The sequence below is a fragment of the Rana temporaria genome, chromosome 2 (assembly GCF_905171775.1).
Source record: "Rana temporaria chromosome 2, aRanTem1.1, whole genome shotgun sequence".
In the NCBI taxonomy this organism is placed as follows: domain Eukaryota; kingdom Metazoa; phylum Chordata; class Amphibia; order Anura; family Ranidae; genus Rana; species Rana temporaria.
The window spans coordinates 289,718,280-289,737,246 of record NC_053490.1 but is presented as its reverse complement, the minus strand read 5'-3'; the positions used below and the strand labels follow the sequence as shown (position 1 = coordinate 289,737,246).

At 42.3% G+C, this 18,967-nt stretch overlaps 1 protein-coding gene across 3 annotated transcripts in view; it reads left to right on the top strand.

Moving 5' to 3' along the window:
* Positions 1 to 18,967, top strand: part of INPP5B (inositol polyphosphate-5-phosphatase B) — a 177,062-nt gene that overhangs the window by 125,433 nt on the left and 32,662 nt on the right. For all 3 annotated transcript variants that reach the window (XM_040337207.1, XM_040337206.1, XM_040337208.1), the window contains 5 exons: positions 4,453 to 4,617; positions 8,138 to 8,239; positions 13,009 to 13,123; positions 15,508 to 15,624; positions 17,521 to 17,708. In XM_040337207.1, the coding sequence (XP_040193141.1) occupies positions 4,453 to 4,617; positions 8,138 to 8,239; positions 13,009 to 13,123; positions 15,508 to 15,624; positions 17,521 to 17,708 (687 nt within the window). The remainder of the gene's footprint in view (positions 1 to 4,452; positions 4,618 to 8,137; positions 8,240 to 13,008; positions 13,124 to 15,507; positions 15,625 to 17,520; positions 17,709 to 18,967) is intronic.

Here is an 18,967-nt window from a genome sequence, read left to right as displayed (position 1 = left end):
GTAGCGCAGTAAATTTGCGGGGGCGCAGGGCAAAAACGCTGCCCTGCGCCTCCGCAAATAAGGGGCAAATCTACCTGAATCCGGGCCAGTGTATAAGCACCTCGAGGTGCAAGCTAAGGAAAACATTTTACTTATCCACAGGTTTGCTGTCTGGTTTCTATCAGTTATTGCAATGTTTTTTTTTTTCTTTTTCTTTTTCATTTTGTTAAATATAAGACTCTAGCTGCACTTCGCTGTCATTTCCCATGTTTATAGAAAATTGGAGCCTTGTATATTTCTTCTGGTAGTAAATTGAGCACAACTGGGCTTGAAGAGAAGATTTTTTTCTGCTCTGAAAGAAAATATAAGCAAATGCTTTTCTTGCCTATAAACAGACCATGCAAACATAAAAAAAAAAAAAAAAGAAGAAAAGTAGTAGATGTGCCAAATTGCTACTAAAAGGATGATTTGGGGTTGTGTTTCTGATTGGAGCTGTGTTTAGAAGCAAATGTTAGCCTTTTACACATGTATGGTAGTTTGCATACTGTATTTGCATTTGTGTAGACTTTAGCTCTTCTGAATAAAGGATCCTCAAATGCTAACTAAAGGGTACACCCTGTTTACATTGCTGCTGTGTTTTGGTTGTCATATTTTTTTAATCAGTGGTCTAATCATTCAATTAGCATCACTTTTTGAATACACACTGTCTGTCCAGGCCCCTTCCTCCTGCAAAAATCACCTATTATAAGTAGGTGTAAAATGTACAAGTAAAGAAAAAAGTGAGGGTTTATTATAATCTCATTCCGTCCATCGGTGCCTAGGCAGGGATGACATCACACTTCTTCTGGCTAGATCATAGGGAAATTAGAGCAGCCAAAATATCACCAGGAGATGCCCTTACAATGGATGGGAGTGTTCTTGCAAGATTTTAAAGGGTGTGCATTTCTTGTAGGAGTGACAGTGACACTATTGTTGTTATTATTAGCAGTTTGCACAGAGCTTTACAACATAAGGGCAGACAGTACAGTTGCAATACAATTCAATACAGGAGGAAACAGAGGGCATGCTTGTTAGAGCTTACAGTAAATAGGTTAGTATGCTAACTGTAAATATATATATAGAAATGGTGCATTGCAAAGTGCATACAAAAATACATACATAAGGACATAGGGCCAGATCCAGAGAGAATTGGATCGGCGCAGCGTATCGGAGATACGCTACGCCGCCGTACCTTACCTGGCGGATCTTTGAATCCTCAAAGAATTTGCGCCTTAATTTACGGCGGCGTAGTGTAGTTCTGGCGGCGGAATTCAAATCGGCGGGTAGAGGGCGTGATTCATTTAAATGAAGCGCGTCCCCGCGCCGAATGAACTGCGCATGCGTCGTTCCGGAATTTCCCGCCGTGCATTGCGCTAAATGACGCCGCTAGGGCGTCATTTTTTTTAACTTAGACGTGAGTTACATCCATCCCTATTCACGGACTACTTACGCAAAAAAAAAAAATTCAAATTTCGACGCGGGAGCGATGGCCATACTTTAACATGGCAAGTCTATCTATACGCCGGATAATACCAGCTTTAACTATAAGCCGGAAAAAGCCGACTACAGACGACGTTAGAAAATGCGACGGCCGCGCGTACGTTCGTGGATCGTCGGAAATCGCTAATTTGCATACCCAACGCAGAAAAAGGCCCAAACTCCACCCAGCGGGCGCCGAAGTATTGCACCTACGATCCGAAGGTGTACGAAGCCGTACGCCTGTCGGATCGAACCCAGAAGCCGTCGTACCTTGGTTTGAGGATTCAAACTAAAGATACGACGTGGGTAATTTGAAAGTACGCCGGCGTATCAGTAGATACGCCGGCGTACTCCCTATGTCGATCTGGCCCATAAGGTACAGAAATATTGTGCAATCTGTTGCATAATGTTCATGAATAAAAGTGTCGTAGCAGGTTCCTTTTCCAATAGTGATATATCCAAATGTAGTGCTTCTCATGTGAATATAAAGAAACGACTTTGGTGTGCTTTCACCTCCTTGTGACACCTCTGTGTGCCTAAAACTCTCATCTTGAAAAGTAATCAAATGGGCCTTTTGATTACAATCTATGGTGCAATGTTTCATCAATCCCAGTCTAGCTCCAAATATCTCAGATATTCCAGAAAAGGATCCTAGGTGGTGGCCCCTTTAAAGTTCACTCTCCTAACGCATCAACAGTGTATTAGGGATAAAGCAGAGTAATCTTCCATGGTGTTGTATTAAAATGTATGTATTTATTAAAACAATAATATCGCTTACATTAAAATCCAGTGACAAGCGTTCAGCTATGTAAAGATATACAGCCAATATCCAGTCTCTGACCTCACTTTCGATCTGGGATGCCCTACGCGTTGCGTCACGGAACGTGACTTCATCAGGGCAAACAGATTGGTTGAATGAGCTGTCATTTATCTGGTGGAGACTGGAAAAAGCATGGCAGACATTTTGTTGTAGTTTATATTGATTTGTTATGGCGGCCATTTTTGATGTGATATCTGCTAATGAAGCAGTCAATAGGGGTAAAAGATGTGTTAATCCGCAGACATTTTGTTGTGGTCCAAACTGAATCTGTAGAAAGAAAAATGAGAGAACCAGCGCCAATAAATATTCTAAAATATTCTAGTGCAGCTCCAAAAAATAGTGATAACTAATAAAACACAAAACAATGGTTAAGGGCGTAATTAGAATATGTGCTAAATTCAATATTAAAGTGCTTTGTGTCAAAATCAATCCGAATGTCCATAGAAAATATCAGAAAAGTTATCTATGGCATATATGGAACAATATAATAGTTGAGGTCTTCTTATATAAACTTCAACACCGTGCTTCCTAAAGTGCAACGTGCTTCAATTCTTATAAAAGTGCTCGCTGTGTCTCTCGTATCACACGCCAGTGACCGACTGGCCTCTGCCTTCTCTCATAGCTGCGCTGCTACCTGCTGTACCTTTTGCAAGTGCTTTTAAAAGATTTTGTGCCTGTAAACTTTGTCGGTTTGTCCCGTAGTATTTTTTTTTTAATGTATGGCAATATGGCAATATATATGGCAATGTCGTTCAATCAGCTTTTTCACTATAATATTATTATAGTCCAAAATGAGTGGAGGATTGTTTTTTTTTTTTTTTTTTTTCTGAGTTTCCTAATTTTTCTTGCTGTCACATAGCATATTTGTCCTCTCCCTCTTACCTACACGTCCAGTTTGGTCCATAATGAATTCATGTGTATATCCTTTGTCCATAAATCTTTTCCCTATCATTTCTGCTTGGATCTTGTAATCTTAAATTTTAAGACAGAAATCCAATTTTTATTTGTATTTTTTGTGTAAAAGCAACTACACATATCGGCCTGGATCCTCCTCGTCTCATTATGATGAATGGAATAAAACATGATCCAGCTGAAATCACAAGCATTTTATCATAGGGTCTTAAATGGCAATTTGACATACAGTACTGTATATTTGAGATCGCATTGCTATTTTCTAAGATCCTAAGAGCGTTTGCATTTGAATAAGTCAAGCTCAAATAATCTGGAGATTCCTGAAGACTGTGTTCTTTATCTACAGGTACTAACTAGAACAAGCCTACACTGTTTATATAATATATACTGCACAGTGGATGAAGACAATTGGGCGAAAAAATTACTTCTAGTGGATTTTTGTCTATAAACAAAAGACCAATTCACTGTACTTTAGACCTTAGGGAAGACATATTGTAACCATTGGGAGTAAAAAAAATCCCAGCATTAGTGGTCAGTAAGAGTAAAGAACCCCTCTAGTTTGGTAGTCACCGGGCATAAAAAGTGCCCCAAGGTTGGTGGGCAGTGGGAAAAACAGTGACGTCCAATCATTGATATCAGTGGGAGGAATAGTGCCTCACCATTGATGTCAATTAGAGGAATAGTGCCCAGTCACTGATGTCAGGGGAATGAATAATGCCTAGTCATTGGTGTCAGTGGAAGAAATGGTGTCCCATCATTGGTGTCAGTTGGGGAATAGTGGCCCATTGTTGGTATCACTAGAAGGATTTGTTCCTCCTTGTTTATGTCAGAGGAAGGAATAGTGGTCCTTCAATTGCTTTCAGTGATGATGGGGCACACATTGTTTGTGTGTGAGGGTGGAATAATGACCGAAGGTAGGGCCACATTCTAGCTGTAGTTTACAGACTGCTGGTCCATGCTTACCTTTACATTTACAGGCATACCCCATTTTTAAGTACACAATGGGGTTTATTTACTAAAGCTGGAAAGCACAAAATCAGGCTCACTTCTGCATAGAAACCAATGAGCTTCCAGGTTTTATTACCAAAGTTTAATTGAACAAGCCGGGGTTAGAAGTTCATTGGTTTCTATGCAGAAGTGAGCCTGATTTTGCGTTTTCAAGCTTTAGATGTATGTCTGTACACAAAATATTTGTTAGTAACAACTTTATTTTTTATTTGCAGACATAAGACAAAATCGGACATTACTGGCATGGTGCGGTCAGCAGATGTAATCTCTGTTAACAAGGCAGAAATGCTGCCTATCTCCAAATTTGGATTACGGGATAATTTAATTAAGTCAGAGCTCCTGATAAAAGAACCTACATACACCTACATACAAGATTTCCGGTAATTTTTATATTTTTTCATTTTTTTTCTGCAGGAGGTAGAATGCTTTTTTCATGTTTAATATTGGCATTGAAACTTTTTGTTTTAGAAAAATTAGTGTTTCCCTTTTTGTACCTTACCTGTTTACAGTGTGTTGCCAATGGGGTAAACAGGTAATATAAAACTATTCATGGGTAAAACATATGTTGCATTTCATGATGGGAATTATCAGTTATGATTACAAATATCTTGAAAACATATTGGTAAATGTTAAGTAACTAACTAGTTACTACTACCTGCATCTGATTCCCTTTCCGTGTTGTTTTTGTTATCTGGAAAAACATTAAAAAAAATGTACTGTTAAAAAAAAAAAAAAAGAAGAAAAAGTTTGTTTTATGTAGGTAAATTTTATTCAATTAATGACAAACATATAAGACTAGTGTTGAACATATAGGGGTAGATTCACGTAGAATGGCGTTTCTTTGTGCGGGCGTAACGTATCCTATTTAGTTGCGGCGGCGTAGCGTAAATAGGCTGGCATAAGCCCGCCTAATTCAAATTGTGAAGAGGTGGGCGTGTGTTATGTAAGTCAGGCTTGACCCGACGTGATTGACGTTTTTCCCGAACGGCGCATGCGCCGTCCGTGGAATTTTCCAGTGTGCATTGCTCCAAAATACGCCGCAAGGACGTCATTGGTTTTCGACGTGAACGTAAATGACGTCCAGCCCCATTCACGGACGACGTACGCAAACAACGTAACTTTTTCAAATTTCGACGCGGGAACGACGGCCATACTTAACATTGGTACGCCGCATATACGCCTCATATAGCAGGGGTAACTTTACGCCGGGAAAAGTCTAACGTAAACAGCGTAACTGTACTGCGTCGGCCGGGCGTACGTTCGTGAATTTGCGTATCTAGCTGATTTACATATTTCTAGGCGTAAATCAGCGTACACCTCCCTAGCGGACAGCGTAAAATATGCAGTTAAGATCCGACGGCGTAAGAGACTTACGCCGGTCGGATCTAATAGAAATCTATGCGTAACTGATTCTATGAATCGGGCGCATAGATACGACCGGCCGGACTCAGAGATACGACAGTGTATCTGTAGTGTTTTATAGAAAATACTGGATATACTTGATATCAGAAGCTAATCTTGGTTCATGAGCTGTTCACACTTTTCAGAAAGGAAATGTATACAGTATTATTAGTGTTAATGTTTGGGCAGGTAAATATGAAATAATATATATGCAGTATCGCACAAGTTTTATATTCACCCATTTCCAACAGAGCTCTATCCTGTTTACAGAGCTCAGTAGCTCAAGCTGAAATTTACACACAACTGAATAAGCCTGAGGAGTGTCTCATCCCATTTCCTCCTCCCTGTTGCTCTGTTCAGACCAGATCCTTCAATTATAGGAGACTAAAGACAAATTGTGGTACCAATAACAGTGGTAGGCATTCCTGTGTTATTGGTACACCCTGTGTTTATTATTATAAAGGGTATAGAACTGTTTTAAAAATGTATAAACTTTGAAAAATAGAAAATAAATATTAACAAAGGCTTTACTTTTTGTGAAAGTACTACTGCTAACATTTACAAAAATCTATGTAATGTATCTATAAGTGCATCAAAAGTATTTTTGGTGTTTTTATATAAATTTACTTTGCAGATTTTTTTTGTCTTTACTATCTACTTTGACAGGCTAAACTTTAAAGGAAACATAAGTGTAACAGTTATCTTTTGGTTTTCTGGGCAGGAAGTCAGCTGTGTCAGAGAAGCTCACTCTATCAAATCATATTTAAATGGGTTCAGTTTATAAAAGTTTACTGTACTGATTTATCCATCAGTATTATTAAGAACTATTGGTAAAATTGTTTTATATTAACTAATATGCAATTTACATGGTCACATTTATAATGAGTGTGTGTCCTATGCCCAGTTATATAGTGAAACGCATTTAAACCAAGGACATCAAAGGTTCTATAATGAAAATCTCTTCCTGCTTACCCTCATGGCATCCTGTACAGGACAGCAAGAAATTGTCCGTAGCCACCTTGTGCAGAAAACCTGTGACTCAAAACATAAGCCTTGAAGGGGTTGTAAAGGATCTTTTTTTTTTTTTAAATAACAAACATGTTATACTTACCTCCACTGTGCAGCTCGTTTTGCACAGAGTGGCCCCGAACCTGGTCTTCTGGGGTCCCTCGGCAGCTGTCTCGGCTCCTCCCCGCAAGAACTAACCCCCTTCATGGGAGCTCTCTCCCATGGGGGTTAGTTCTTGCGGGCGTGCTCTCGTAAAACAGCTGGCGGCTATAGCCGCTCACTGTACCACTTGGCCCCGCCCCCCAGCATGCCGCGTCATTGCATGTGATTGACAGCAGTGCGAGCCAATAGCTGCGCTGCTATCAATCCATCCACTCTAGCCAATCAAAGGCCAGACTGACCGGAGAAGAGGATGTTGGGGGCGAGCGCAGCAGGTGAACGGGCTCAGGTAAGTAAAACGGGGGGGCTGTAACTGTCAGATGTTTTTTCACCTTAATGCATAGGATGCATTAAGGTGAAAAAACATGAACCTTTACAACCCCTTTAAGCCTGGTACACACTAATATATATATATATATATATATATATATATATATATATATATATATATATATATATATATACAGTATATAGATAGAGAGATATATATAGAGAGAGAGAGAGATATATATATATATATATATATATATATATATATTTTTTTTTTTTTTTTTTTTTTTCAGCCCAATGGGTTAAACTAAAAAAAACTCACAGCTCCGGCTGCAGCTGCTGTACTAAAAGTCAGACGTTGGTACAGCAATTTTCCCCACTGAGCTGTTGTGTTCTAATGGGGGGATGCCCCCCACCATAACACTCTGAACATCGCTGATCGGGAGACGGTCAGCTGCTGGTTTTCCAGCATGCTCATTGGGTCAGCATCTGTCGGACCAGCTGACCTACACATAGGCTTATTGTCGAACAGTTTTTTGGACCCGACCAATGTCTGCCACATTCTCCCCATGTGTTCTAGGCAATAGGGACACCCCATCTCCCATCTATAGTAGCTTTAACTTCATATAGCATATAATAGTTATTGTTGAGCGGGCAGAGCATGGCCAGTGTTTTATCCAATCCCTCCCTCAGACATGTGCCAGTATTACCACTGTGCTGCCTTGAACAGAAATTGTAGTTAGAATAAGGTTAAGAATTAACATTGTGCCAGAAAAAAAAAAAAAAAATGTCCATTTACATTACATTGTATGTTTTGGATGGTATCGTTTAGCTTTAAGGGTGCATATCAACTGAACATTACAAGTGACTTTCTTAGTTCCGTAAAGTGTCAGTAACTGTTACCATGTAACACCTATTTTGTATGCTGTGGCTTCCATCTCAGTTTGCATGATGACTAATATCTGTTCTTTAGTGAATTGTGCAGTTATGTTGATCATTTATGTTGGATTCCATACCTTACTAAATGTTCCATGGTTCAATTGTAGCTTTGTCTTTGTCTAGGTTTTTTGTAGGAACATACAATGTGAATGGACAGTCACCAAAGGAAAGTTTGCAACCATGGCTAAGTACAGATGTTGAACCACCAGATGTATACTGTATTGGGTATGTATTATCAATTCCGAATCTACTTGTAAGGTAGCTGTTGACTCATTCTCAGCTGTATATACTACATCAGTACTGTGAACGTGATAAAATCCTTCAATGGTAGACACTAGTTTGTGCAACAAGCTTTCTCCAGCTCCACTACCCGAGAAGATTTCTCCCCTCAAGCTCTTATGAACCTTATGTTACAGATTCACAAAAATGCTTGCCAGTGTTCATATGCTTATTTCTGCAGTGTGCAAAAGCCTTAGTATTGCCACACTGGAATCTCTTCCATCTCACCATGCCTATTTAGATTTAATGAGACCTGCTAAATATATGGGGGTAGATTCACGTACCTCGGCGCATTAATCCGCCGGGCGCAGCGTATCTAAGAAACACTGCGCCGCCGTGACTTATTTGTTTGTTTTCGAATCCTCAAAGAATTTGCGCCGTAAGTTACGGCGGCGTAGTGTATCTCTGGCGGCGTAATGGCGCGCCATTCAAATCTCTGTGATGGGGGCGTGTTTTATGTAAATACGTCGTGACCCGTCGTAAACAACGTTTTTTTTTAACTGCGCATGCGCCGTCCATGGGGGTATCCCAGTGCGCATGCTCGAAATTAAACCGGAACCAGCCGCTTACGACGGTGACGTCATTCTACGCAAATTCCTATTCGCAAACGACGTCAAAAATTCTAAATTGGACGCGGGAACGTCGGCCATACTTAACATTGAGTACGCCACCATATAGCAGCTTTAACTATACGCCGGAAAAAGCCGAACGCAAACAACGTAAAAAAATGCGCCGGCCGGACGTACGTTCGTGGATCACCGTAACTAGCTAATTTGCATACTCAACGCGGAATTCGACGGAAACGCCACCTAGCGGCCGCCGAAAAATTGCACCTTAAGATCTGACGGCGTACTAAGGCCCTGTACACACGGGCGGATATCCGATGCAAACGGTCCGCCGGACCGTTTCCATCGGATATGTCCGCTGGCGGATTTTTATCTGATGGCTGTACACACCATCAGATCAAAATCCCCGCGGAAAACATCCACGGTGACGTGGCCGCGACAATGACGCGGCGACGTGCGCGACCCTGGAAGGTAAATACTTCCACGCATGCGTCGAATCATTTCGACGCATGCGAGGGATGGGGATCCGACGGACTTTTCCGGTGAGTCTGTACAGACGACCGGATAAGTCCGAAGGACAGGTTTCCAGTGGATAGATTTCTTAGCATGCTAAGAAATTTGTATCCGCTGGAAAACCGGCGGCTGGACAAATGTCCGCTTGAAAATGTCCGCTAGGCGCTACACACGACCGGATCTATCTGCTGGAACTGATACGCGTATAAATACAGCGGACAGATCCGGTCGTGTGTACGGGGCCTAAGACGTACGCCTGTCGGATCCATCCGAGATGCCGTCGTATCTTGTTTTGTAGATACAAAACAAAGATACGACGCGCAAAATTTGAAATTACGCGGCGTATCAATAGATACGCTGGCGTAATTGTTCTGTGGATCTGGCCCATGGTATATACAAAATATATATATTCCTAGTTTATGAACAAATAGAATGGTAAATTTACAATGATTGGGTCAATGCAGAAAAGATTTTCACCACTATTAAAATCATTGCTGACCTCTATTCAGTACAAAAAGAGTTCACACAAAATTGTTTGTTAGTAGTAGACTCTGCCCTCTTAGTCTTTGGCCCCTTTCACACTAGTGGACTGATCGGGTCCACCTGTCAGTTTTTCAGGCAGATCCAATCGGAGCCTCCAGTCTCCTCTAAGGGGCAGCAGAAGTCAATGGACATGTGCAACATCCAATCCTACCTGCTAAAAACACACAGATGGGGATCCATTCCCCATCCATCTGGCGGATTGAATCGGATGGCAGTCAGTTGTGAACGCGCACATCCAACTGTACATAGAGGACAGTGGGCTGTGTCTGTGTCGGCTCTGAATAAGTGGAGTGGACACAGACCAGCCATCTGCCTGCTCAGCTGGGATCAGCAGACAAATTCCCTGCTGAGCAGGCGGACCCCAGCGTAGCCCACCTCATGTGTATGGGGCTTTAAAGCTAAAACTAAAGTATGTGAATTTTACCTGAAATCCAATAGTCTGATGCCCAAGAGGGCTCACATTGGTGCCTGCATTTTCTCCCCAACTTTTTATGCGTGCCAATCTTGCTTGTCCAGTGCAGGGTGACATTACCCCTGGGCATGTGGAGGAATTCAGTCATCCTGGCACACAGCCACAATGGAAAAATGTATATTAAGCTGTGCATGCACAGCTCGGTGTGCATTCTAAGAAAGACTGCGAGCAAGCACTTGGGTTTATTTTATTGCAGAGCAGACATTGTATGTCTGTTCTGCAGCAAACAGCCTGCCTGCTCATATTTTTAACACAAGACTTTAGTTCCACTTTTAACAAACATCTTACAGCTCAGGGAACTTGGTTACTGGAGGAAGCTAATCTCCACATTAACATCCTGAGCTTAGGGCAATAAGGATGGCTCTGCACCACTTGAACCCCCTTCTGCCAGGACATCCAATCAGGGTACATTCCGACAGTGCCACACCTGTGGCTTTCATCAGTTACCATGGGGGTACCTGGAGTCATGCAGCCTTGAGGGAAGCAAACCTGATCGTTTCATGGTTGGAGAAGCACTGTCCAGTGGTCTCTACTGTCCACATTCAAGGAGTGGCCATTTAAAGGTGGATAACCTCAGCCATCACCACCTGGATGAAGGTGAATGTACTCTTCACACCAGCATCTTCAACCTGATATGACAGAGATTGGAGACCCTAGATGTAGTATTGTGGCTTCCAGCTTCAACAAGTTACCTTGCTTTGTGGACAGAACCAGGGATCTTCCAGCACTGTCTTCAGATGCATTGATAATTCCCTGGTCTTAGTTCATGCTAACCTATGCTTTTCTACCTGTGCAAATTTAGCCTCACCTGTTCCACAAACTAGAACAAGAGCAACAAACTGGTGATTCTCATTGCACCAAACTGGCCCAGAAGAACCTGGTACATAGACATACTCAAGCTATTAGAAGATGACGCCTGATCTCTTCCCAACAGGCTAGTCCTGCTGTCTCATGACCCTCTGTTACATCTTAATTCTCAGTCACTGGTTTTAGCGGCATGGCTGTTGACACCAATGTCTTAAGGGACAGAGGGTTTTGTAAGTCTGTCATTCCTGCATTACGAAAAACAAGAAATGCCACTTATAGAAAGATCTAACATCACACCTGGAAATCCTTCTGGTGTGAACACAGGCACTTCAGTCCCAGAGATTTCTTTGTGCTCAAAAACTTTATTGACGGTGTATCTCAAATCAGGCCCTCCTTACAGCCTTGAAACCTTAATCTGCTTCTCTCAGCCCTGTAGAAACCACCATTTGAGCACATCAAGGAAGTTCCCTTAAATGATCCCTCATGCAAAGTTACCTTCTTGGTTGCTATTACATCTGTCAGATGTGTCTCTGAGCTAGCAGCTCTCTTGTAAGGAGCCATTCCTCTTCTTCAGATGGACAAGGTTGTCTTACACCTAAGGCTATAATTTCTTCCTAAGGTGGCATCATTCTTCCACCTCAGTGAAGACATAGTCCTTTGTGTCCTTCTCCAAAGCACCCAAAAGAAAGTGCTCTTCACTGCCTGGATGTAGTCACAGCCATTAGAGTATACCTCAAAACAACAGCTTCCATCAGGAAGATGGATGCCCTATTTGCCCTATTTTTGGGACATCACTAGAGACATCCTGCTTACAAGTCCAGCATCGCTAGCTAGATAAGACGGGCTCATCACCAGAGCTTACACTTTAAAGGGCAAAATTCCTCCTGCACTTTTACACACCTACCCCAGTTTGGTGGGGTGTCCTGGGACATCAAGCCTCTGTCACCCAGCTTTGTAAGGCCGCCATCTGGTCCTCTGTACAGAATATTCAAAATTCTACTAGGTGGATGGTCCAGTCTTCTGCAGATGCAGCTGAAAATTTGGGTCTGTTTTGAACTTTGTTCTTTTTGGGTCTGTTGGCACAGTTTCTGTTTGCCTAGTTGTTGGCCCACCCTTCTCCATTGCTTGAGGACATCCCAGGGTTCATGAATAATCAGCATGTGTCCTGTAAAGTACAATATAAGATAAAATCATTTTTGACTTGCTTGAAAATTCCATATTTTGGAGTATTGTACTGGACACAGGACACCCTTCCATTTTTGTGTTACTCTGCATTGCTTGCTACAGGAACCATCCTATAACCCAGGGAATTTTGATAAGTCAGCCTGTGTCCTGTACTGTACTCCAAGATATGGGATTTACAAGTCAAAATACAATTTTATTTAAATATCCACTAAGGTAGTAAAATAATAATAAATACAACAAAGAAAGTAATATCAAATATGACAATTCATTTAAGTTAGAGAAAAAGGGTTGGTCAGGCATGACATATGAAAGTACCTCAAGAAGACTCGATTGCCTAATATTCGCACGTGGAAAGAAACATTGCTGTAGGTAGAAAGGATAATAAAAGGGTAAAAAAGGATGAAGCTAAAAAAGAGAAATATGAAAGAGGTGAGAGAAGGAACAAAAGTAAATAAAGTGATGCATTATGTTGGGTGAAAAGTTATTGGTCACAGCTCACATACAAATAGCATACAGTGGTTCCGGTGACATGGAGAATCACAGCGCTGTCCAACTCTGAGCAGGCCAGGAAACCTGAATAGGCATAAAGTCTGCTTATGAAAGCATTAATTAGTCTTCTTTTGTCACAGGTTTCAAGAACTTGACCTAAGCAAGGAAGCATTTTTTTTCAATGACACTCCCAAGGAAGAAGAATGGTTCAAAGCAGTATCCGAAGCATTACACCCAAGAGCCAAATATGCAAAGGTATGGCTATTATACACTTTAATATCTTTATACAGAACTCCACCTTTCTAAGCATGTTTCATGTTACACCCATATTTAGCATGTAACCTGGAGCATGGTCAGAGTCTGCAGCTCCCACCCCAGGGCACCACCTCTTTTACAGAAGCCAGGGGTGCTTCTCTTGGTCAGCTCCTGTCAAATTAGAAATTTAGTGCGGTTGTGTGAGGCTCTGCTTACACAAACAAATCATTCATTCATAGGAATCAACTTTGCAGAGTGTGTACCAACGCATTAGTGTAAACTGAGCCTGTTTAAAAAAATCTATATTTTGGCCTTGGTGTGAATGGACCCCCAAAATGATGTGTGCATAAAAGTTGTTGTAGCCCTTTATTGCTCCCTTAGACCCCGTTCACATCGGGCTGACTTGACATGCGTAAAATCGCATGCCAAATCTGTGCCTATTACTGGCAACAGGACCATTCGAATCAGTGCGACGCCGCACAGGTTCCCAAAAGTAGTTCCTGCACTACTTTTGGCGCTTTTGGGGCGATTTCAATAGGAATCCGCATGTGATGTGTGCATAAAAGTTGTTGTAGCCCTTTATTGCTCCCTTAGACCCCGTTCACATCGGGCTGACTTGACATGCGTAAAATCGCATGCCAAATCTGTGCCTATTACTGGCAACAGGACCATTCGAATCAGTGCGACGCCGCACAGGTTCCCAAAAGTAGTTCCTGCACTACTTTTGGCGGTTTTGGGGCGATTTCAATAGGAATCCGCATGTGATGTGTGCATAAAAGTTGTTGTAGCCCTTTATTGCTCCCTTAGACCCCGTTCACATCGGGCTGACTTGACATGCGTAAAATCGCATGCCAAATCTGTGCCTATTACTGGCAACAGGACCATTCGAATCAGTGCGACGCCGCACAGGTTCCCAAAAGTAGTTCCTGCACTACTTTTGGCGGTTTTGGGGCGATTTCAATAGGAATCCGCACAGATGTCTCTGAAATTTGCCCCCAGAGTCGGACTGAAATGCCGGTTTGAAGTAAACTCGCACGAGTTCAAACCCGCATTTCAGTGTGAACCTAAGCTAACTTGTGTCACTGCCAACAACCACTGGATGGCAGCTGTGAAAACTCAGACTTAAAAACAGGGTTTACGGTCTATGCACACTGGCTTAAAAATCGCTGCTTCTACAAGTGTTTTGTGCTTTGCCTGTAGAAGTAGCTCAATGTTATCCTATGTGTCCATGCATATTAGGATGATTACAGGCATATGTTAAAGGGGTTTTCTCTAATTAACAAACATGTCATACTTCCCTCCACTGTGCAGTTCATTTTGCACAGAGTGGCCCTGATCCACCTGTTCTAGGGTCCCCCGGCAGTGCTATCGGCTCCTCCCCGCATCGGTAAACCCCCTAGGCGAAGCGCTCTCCCTGGGGGGGTTACCGTTCGGGCACGCTTCCGAGTCAAGCTTTGGCGTCCGTAGACACAAAATAGATGCGTCATTGGATTTGATTGACAGCAGAGGGAGCCAATGGCTGTGCTGCTATCAACCTTACAATCAAGAGTCGAGACAACGGGCAGAGAGGTAGAGGGCGTCCCCGCACGCGCTCAGGTGAGTAAAACGGGGGGGCTGGTCAGTGTCAGTTTATTCACCTTAATGCATAGGATGGTGAAAAAACACGAGGGCACACCCAGTAATTCACACCTCCTTGAGGTTTCTAACACGTAGAGAGCGTCCTGCCACACAGATGTAGTTCCCAGGAGGGAGTGAGCACGTTACTGACCACCGCAGTAAATCCTCCCATCACGGTGGTCAGTAAAATCAGATAAGCAGGAAGTGAACAGAACAGAGAAGAAATAGAGCAACTTCTGAGCAAAAACGAACAATGAGGAAGTGAAAAGAGGAATGTCTGCAGGTAAAGGATGCTTATTATGAAAAAAAATGTTTTCCTTTACAACCCCTTTAAGCTCAATGTTTATGGGAAGGGGAAAAAAAACCTTCTGGTTGGTGTTTCTAATTGGAGCTTTCTGGCAGAAAAACGCAAAACTCTCCAACTCGCCTAAACTGTATACAAAAAACATGCCAAGGGAACAGACGTTTTTTAAGCCCAGTGTGCATGCAGCCTAACGCTGTTGTTTTTCTATTTTTTTTTTTTGATAACACTATCTGACTGGAAGAAATATGATTTTTTTTCTCTTGGCTAAGGACAGCCATTAGAAAAAATAAATAATTCCTTAATAGGGAAAAGAGTAGCGAAGGATGTCAGTGTGAATGTAAGTCAATTATCAATAGTGTATGTATACAAGATGTATGCCGTGAAAGGTTTTTGCTATACTTGTAACTGTTAATTGCAGTATCATTTACTAAAGTGCAAAAACACTTTTTCTATTCATTTTTAGGTAAAGCTAATAAGACTTGTTGGAATTATGCTGCTGTTCTACATTAAGAAGGAGTTAGCTGTTCACATCTCAGAGGTAGAAGCAGAAACTGTTGGCACAGGAATCATGGGTAGGATGGTGAGTAGAGTGCATAAAATACCCTAGAGTTTTGTATTGCTGAAGGACTGTTTTAGTGAATGTAAGTCAGGCTATATAGGTTTCCTATATTCATTCTATCAAATGTTTAATCTAATATGTGTGCACCTGCATATATAAAGCAATCATTTTTTACTACATTTGTATTATAATAACAGTTTCTACTGTGTATAAAACTGCTGGCTTTCTGAATCAAATTTATCACTTTTCTTATACACTGAAAAAGACCGTCATTTTAAAGGTGAAGTCCAGCTTGAGCTTGTTTGGCTGGGGCTTCCACTATGGGTCAAAGGAGTGCATTACGTTTTGGACTCCTGTGACCCGATTTTAGCAGAAAGTCCGCTCTCTTCTGACGTCACCAATATCGGTCCAGGCACCACGTCATCCCGACAGTAAAGTCTGGATCCGCCAGGTGCCTGGACTGATGCCTGTCTCAGTTTTTCAGCGAGCCCCTCCACAGCTCAGCGCTCCAATGAGCATGGAGGAGCAGAGCAGGAGAGATGCTGACAGTCAGCAGCTCTCCGCTGTGAGAACCAAGCCATCGATGATGTTGAATCACTTGGTTCTCAGTGTAGAGGCGGCGGAGGACAGATGCAGCATCAGACCGATGCTGCATCTACCTAGGTAAGTATAAATGTGCTCCCGAGTTCTGTTGCTGCGTCCATTGACACAGACAGCAGGATTTGGCCCCCGACTCCTGGGTCACTGGATTTGATTGACAGCCAATGGCTCCCGCTGCTATCAATCTATCCAATGAGGACCCGAGACAGTGGCTGGAGCTGCTGTGCTCGTGCCCATCGCTGGAATGATCGGGCTGAGGTAAGAAAAGGGGGGCTCTTGGGGGCTGCTGCAGCACAGAAGGTTTTTCACCTTAATTCATAGAATGCATTAAGGTGAAAACCGTGAGGGTTTACAACCCCTTTAAGACTTTACAACTTAAGCTGGGCATAAAATTTAGAATGAAAGTTTGTATAAATATTCTTATAAACATTCTCAGTACCCTTTGAATGTTGTTCGAAAGTAGTTCAAGATTTTGTTTTGGTTCTAACATTCGATTTAGTAATGAATGGACTTTTTACCAAAATGAAAACCACATACACTGTTAGAAAATTGTACATTTGAGGAAAATTTTCCTTTTTTTTTCTCCTTCTGATTATCTTGTTACTGCGGTCCAAAATTAACATTGATTTGACTCACTATAGATTAGAAAACGAATGAATGAAAAATGTAGAACAACATTCTATTAGTGTATACCTAGCATTAGTCAGGCATACATTTCCAAAGTACAAATGTAGCTGATATGGCAAAGAATTGTGAAAATATCATTAAAGTGGCCAGTTCTGTTTTTGAAGCCAGTAGTTTTAGTTACTGGTAGTGATCACACACAACACCATTTTAAAAGGAAATGTCAGGGTGTTTTCAACGAGCACAAATGGTCCAGGCTCTGCAGGGATCCTGACAATATTTTGGGATCTGCCCAGATGGCTGATGGGCAGCTGGCTTGGCCTCTCGGTGCATCAGTGAGCGATTGAGCCAGCTGCTCTAACCTTCTCCCCAGTCCGGCACTCCAGTGAGTGCTGGAGGGGCAGAGCAGAGAGCCGGTGACTGACGGTCACAGCTGTCTGCTCAAAGCAGAGCCAAGAATTGAGCAGTCTTTGATCACTCAGTTCTCTGTGTAAAGGCAGCAGGGAAGAGCTGTAGGATCAGATGTAACCCTCCATGCCAAGGTAAACAACTGCAGGATCAACAATTTGCAACTGCGGTTGCACAGAAAACTGCGAATCTTTAAAAACATGGACCTCTTTCATTTGTGTAGAAGACTTGCTTTTCCACATGCTCTTTGTCTTTTGTGTAATTTATAGTACATTTATTTTTCAGGGTAACAAGGGAGGTGTAGCCGTTCGGTTCCGGTTTCATAACACTCACATTTGTGTTATAAATTCCCACTTGGCTGCCCATGTTGATGAATTTGAAAGGAGGAATCAGGACTTCCGAGACATCTGCTCCAGAATGCAATTTCCAGAGGTGGATCGAACACTTCCTCCTCTGACCCTTCACAAACATGAGTATGTGTTTCTATTCAGATATCGCATTACTTTTATTGTAAATACGTATTAAAGAAAGGAAGGACTTCAAAGTGTCTAAGATCTAACCCAGGGGTGTCCAATTTTTTTTTAAAGAGGGCCAGATTTGATTAAGTGAACGTGCATGAGGGCCAACCATTTTGCCTGACATTCTTTCAACCATAGAAATTCGGTCTAAGTGTGTTCATGCGAGCACTAATACATTGCCCAACAAGAATTCTCTTGCCTTTGTGGCTGTGTGTGGTGAAGAGATGAGCTTGGGCATGTTATTTGGATAAACCATATTTATTGGCATATAACACACACCTTCACTTCACTAAATAAAGAACTGTGAAGCAAAATAAGGGTCAGTGCCCATCAATGCAGCCTAATCAGTGCCCATCTGTAGCCTCACCATTGCCCTGAATGCAGCCTCACCATTGGCATGAATGCGGCCTCACCATTGCCTTCAGTGCAGCCTGATTAATGCACATCTGCAGCCTGGGGGTGGGACGAGGGGTGGGACGAGCGCCGACAGATTTACATACAGGAGAATCTCCTGTTTACTCGTGGCCTCTTTAATACAAAGTCCTGCCTCCTATGATAGACAGGACAGTCGTCCAATACCAGCCCAGGAGACGGGACTTCCTATTACAGAGGCCGCCAAGTAAACAGGAGATTATCCTGTATGTAATCTGACAGCGCTCATGCTGCCCCCTCCCTGTCCCCTCCGAGGCAGCGCCGATAAATACACTATATATCTTTTGTGGCCCTAGGGGCCACAAAAGATATATATCCAAATTACCAGGGGGGCCACATTAAATCGGGCCGGACTTTGGACATGCCTGATCTAACCTCTCCAATGTGTTGACTTTTTGATGAAGTAAAAAATGTAACTAATTCAGGGCCTGTTTATTAGATTCAAGTGGGGAAGCAGGACTGTTCATCTGATAAGTATACCTTCTCACACTTGAGCAAATGTCACAGTTGGAGTATGTCAAGGCAAAATAAAAATGTCCCTCATCCACTGAGGGATACACAAAGCCTTTAACCTTTTAGGTTATACTGTCACCTGAGTCTTGCCTCTTACCCTGAGCCAATATGTTGCCTTACAGCCACAAGGTCGCCATGGCTGTTTGCAAAGGACCTAGTGATAGTGCTGACATTGTGTTATTCTCTCCTCTTGGAAGTCTATCCTGTCCTTGGAGTCATCTTTGGCCCTGCCGGATGTGGCTTTCTGAATCAAATTTATCACCTTTCTT